This window comes from Triticum aestivum, chromosome 2A, assembly GCF_018294505.1.
Source record: "Triticum aestivum cultivar Chinese Spring chromosome 2A, IWGSC CS RefSeq v2.1, whole genome shotgun sequence".
NCBI lineage: Eukaryota > Viridiplantae > Streptophyta > Magnoliopsida > Poales > Poaceae > Triticum > Triticum aestivum.
Window position 1 is genome coordinate 675,916,872 of NC_057797.1, and position 2,303 is coordinate 675,919,174.

The window sequence follows — 2,303 nt, forward strand, 5'->3', positions numbered from 1 at the left end:
AACCTCCGCTGCTAGGAGACAAGGGAATGATGTGCGCTCAGGGTTGGAACTTTCTTTGATCCTTCCATCTATCTTGTTTTTTCTCCGAGCTAGCTTTCGTGTCTTTCCGCCTCTGGACTGGGCGCCCTTTATTGTAACCTAGGATAACGTGGGTATTGCACCAAACCCGGCAAAGATATGACTACAGCTCAGTACTTCACCTACGGACTACTTAAATAAGCCGCAGGTAATTACCACTACCATCTTGGCCTTGTTAGTAGTACTAGTATAAAAGAAAGATTTACCCCTCCGTATTTCCAGAGATCCTCCCATAACGGCGACGTAAGAGCAGCAAGAGTAATTAAAGTCAGAGCTCTGTGGAAATTAGGGAGCTTGTTCGTTAAAAGTGCACCTCTGCTGTTAGAGTGAGGCAGTACAACACGCTACTAACACAAGAGTACATTCCTCACTGCCAAACTCGTTTGTGAAATCAGTAAGGAAACAGTCCACAGTTCGCTCCGGTCTGATTTTCTTGCTTGGAGTATATGATACTGTTTCACCGGCCATAAAACGACTTGCAACCGGCCGGCGACTCACCGGGCAACAGCATATGAATATCACCATCAAAATAACAAAATAATTGCAAATGCGTCCAACTCATTAACTTCTAACAGCTACCAGTAAACGGCGGCCCACCGTGTAGCTAGATGCAGGGGTGTCCATCAACTGAGCAATCATCTAAAGCAATTGCAAACTTGTGGAGTAAACCTGCGTCTTCTTTTCCGGGGAAGTCCATCGTGTCTGGCAAAGCTTCTTTGGTTGATAGCAATAAAAAAAAGGCACACATGTTTCATGGTCGAGTGAAGAAGACTCACAAACAGCTGACGATAACTTTTTTCCAATAGCAGTGCTACTGCTACCACTAAATCTTTTGCTATACTAGTACACTAGCAAAGCAATTCATGAGCCCAGAACGGTAAAAAGAATATATTCCTACTCGGCCCACAGGAGAGGCTCGCTGAGCCCGACGCAGCAGCCGCCGTCGTACTCCTCGGCGGCCAGCGCCGCCGGCCAGACCGGCGACCAGAAGAGCCCGTCCCTCAGGTCCAGAAGGAGGTCGGGCAGGTCGAACAGCGCATTGTCGACCTCGCCGCTGTCCGCGGGCGCCGCTTCGGCGCAGGCTGCGGCCTCCGGTGTCTCCGAGACGGCGCCGGAGGAGGACGACGGCGTCTCCGGCTCGTGCTCGTGCTCGGGCTCGGCCTCGCACTGCACGGCGGCGGTGGCGGCGGCCTTCGCGGCGGCGGCCTGGATGTCCGCGGGCGACGTGGAGTCCGGGCGGGGCAGCTCGTGCGCGAGCTCCGGGAAGTTGAGGTGCGCGGAGCGGCCCTTGATGGCGAGCGCGGCCACGTCGTGGGCGCGCGCCGCCATCTCGGCGGTCGGGAAGGTGCCGAGCCAGATGCGCGACTTCTTGCGCGGCTCGCGGATCTCGGACACCCACTTGCCCCAGCTCCGGCGCCGCACCCCGCGGTACGACGGGTGCTTGAAGCCGCTCTTGGGCACGGCCGCCTTGACGCTCGCGGCGGCGAAGTCTTCGTCGGTGCTGCAGCAGCTGCTCTCGTCTCCACGGACACCATTGGTGTTCGCGGCGGCGTCCTGCTCTCGGTCGGAGCCGGCTCTCTTGCGCTTCTTGGGGTGCTTGGGCTTGGGGCTCTTGGGGAGCTCTAGCGCGCTGGTGGCGAGGGAGGAGGAGGAGGAGGAGGTGGACAATGTCGACGAGGAGACGGAGGAGGAAGAGGTGGTGGGTGCATGGCTCGCGTCTGCCTCCATGGCTCGGTAGCAGGGATCTGAGGGCCTGTAGCTAGGTGGACTACAAGAAGCGTGGGGACTTGGGGGAGTAGAGAGCGCCTTGGGCCGTATATATAGGGGTGGCTTCTTCTTCCGCCTCTGGCTGGGGCCATTGAGTAAAGCGTTTCGTTTGTTTTCCTTTCTTTTTCAACGTGTTAGTACTATTCACGATTTTTTATTAATAATTAAATAAACAAAGTGAAGTGAGGATTGAGGAAAGAAGAATTGGTAGGAACAAATGTTTCACCTTTAAATAATCTTTATTTACACAAAATAAAGCAATCTCATACAGTAATGTTTTTGCAAAGAGAAGTATATCTGCCTGCAACTGCAAGAATGAAAAGTTTTTTTCATGTGCAGGATGCGGTCAATTGGTCAATTAAAATGAGAGGTCACTGGACTGTATTTAAACCATGCTACAATCAACTGCGTTTATATTTCAACAGAGTGGAATTACTAACCCCCTCGCAATTTTACTT

The 2,303-nt window shown here is 53.3% G+C and overlaps 1 protein-coding gene across 1 annotated transcript; it reads right to left on the minus strand.

Moving 5' to 3' along the window:
* Positions 1-779: 779 nt before the first annotated feature.
* Positions 780-1,857, minus strand: LOC123185881 (ethylene-responsive transcription factor ERF024). Its single transcript, XM_044597694.1, has one exon. It carries the CDS (start codon positions 1,804-1,806, stop codon positions 973-975), a length of 834 nt encoding a protein of 277 aa, XP_044453629.1. The 5' UTR covers positions 1,807-1,857; the 3' UTR covers positions 780-972.
* Between the last annotated feature and the right edge of the window lie 446 nt (positions 1,858-2,303).

What these genes read in the sequence shown, in the direction of transcription:
- LOC123185881 (XM_044597694.1), bottom strand. Translation starts at nt 1,806, where the DNA reads ATGGAGGCAGACGCGAGCCATGCACCCACCACCTCTTCCTCCTCCGTC.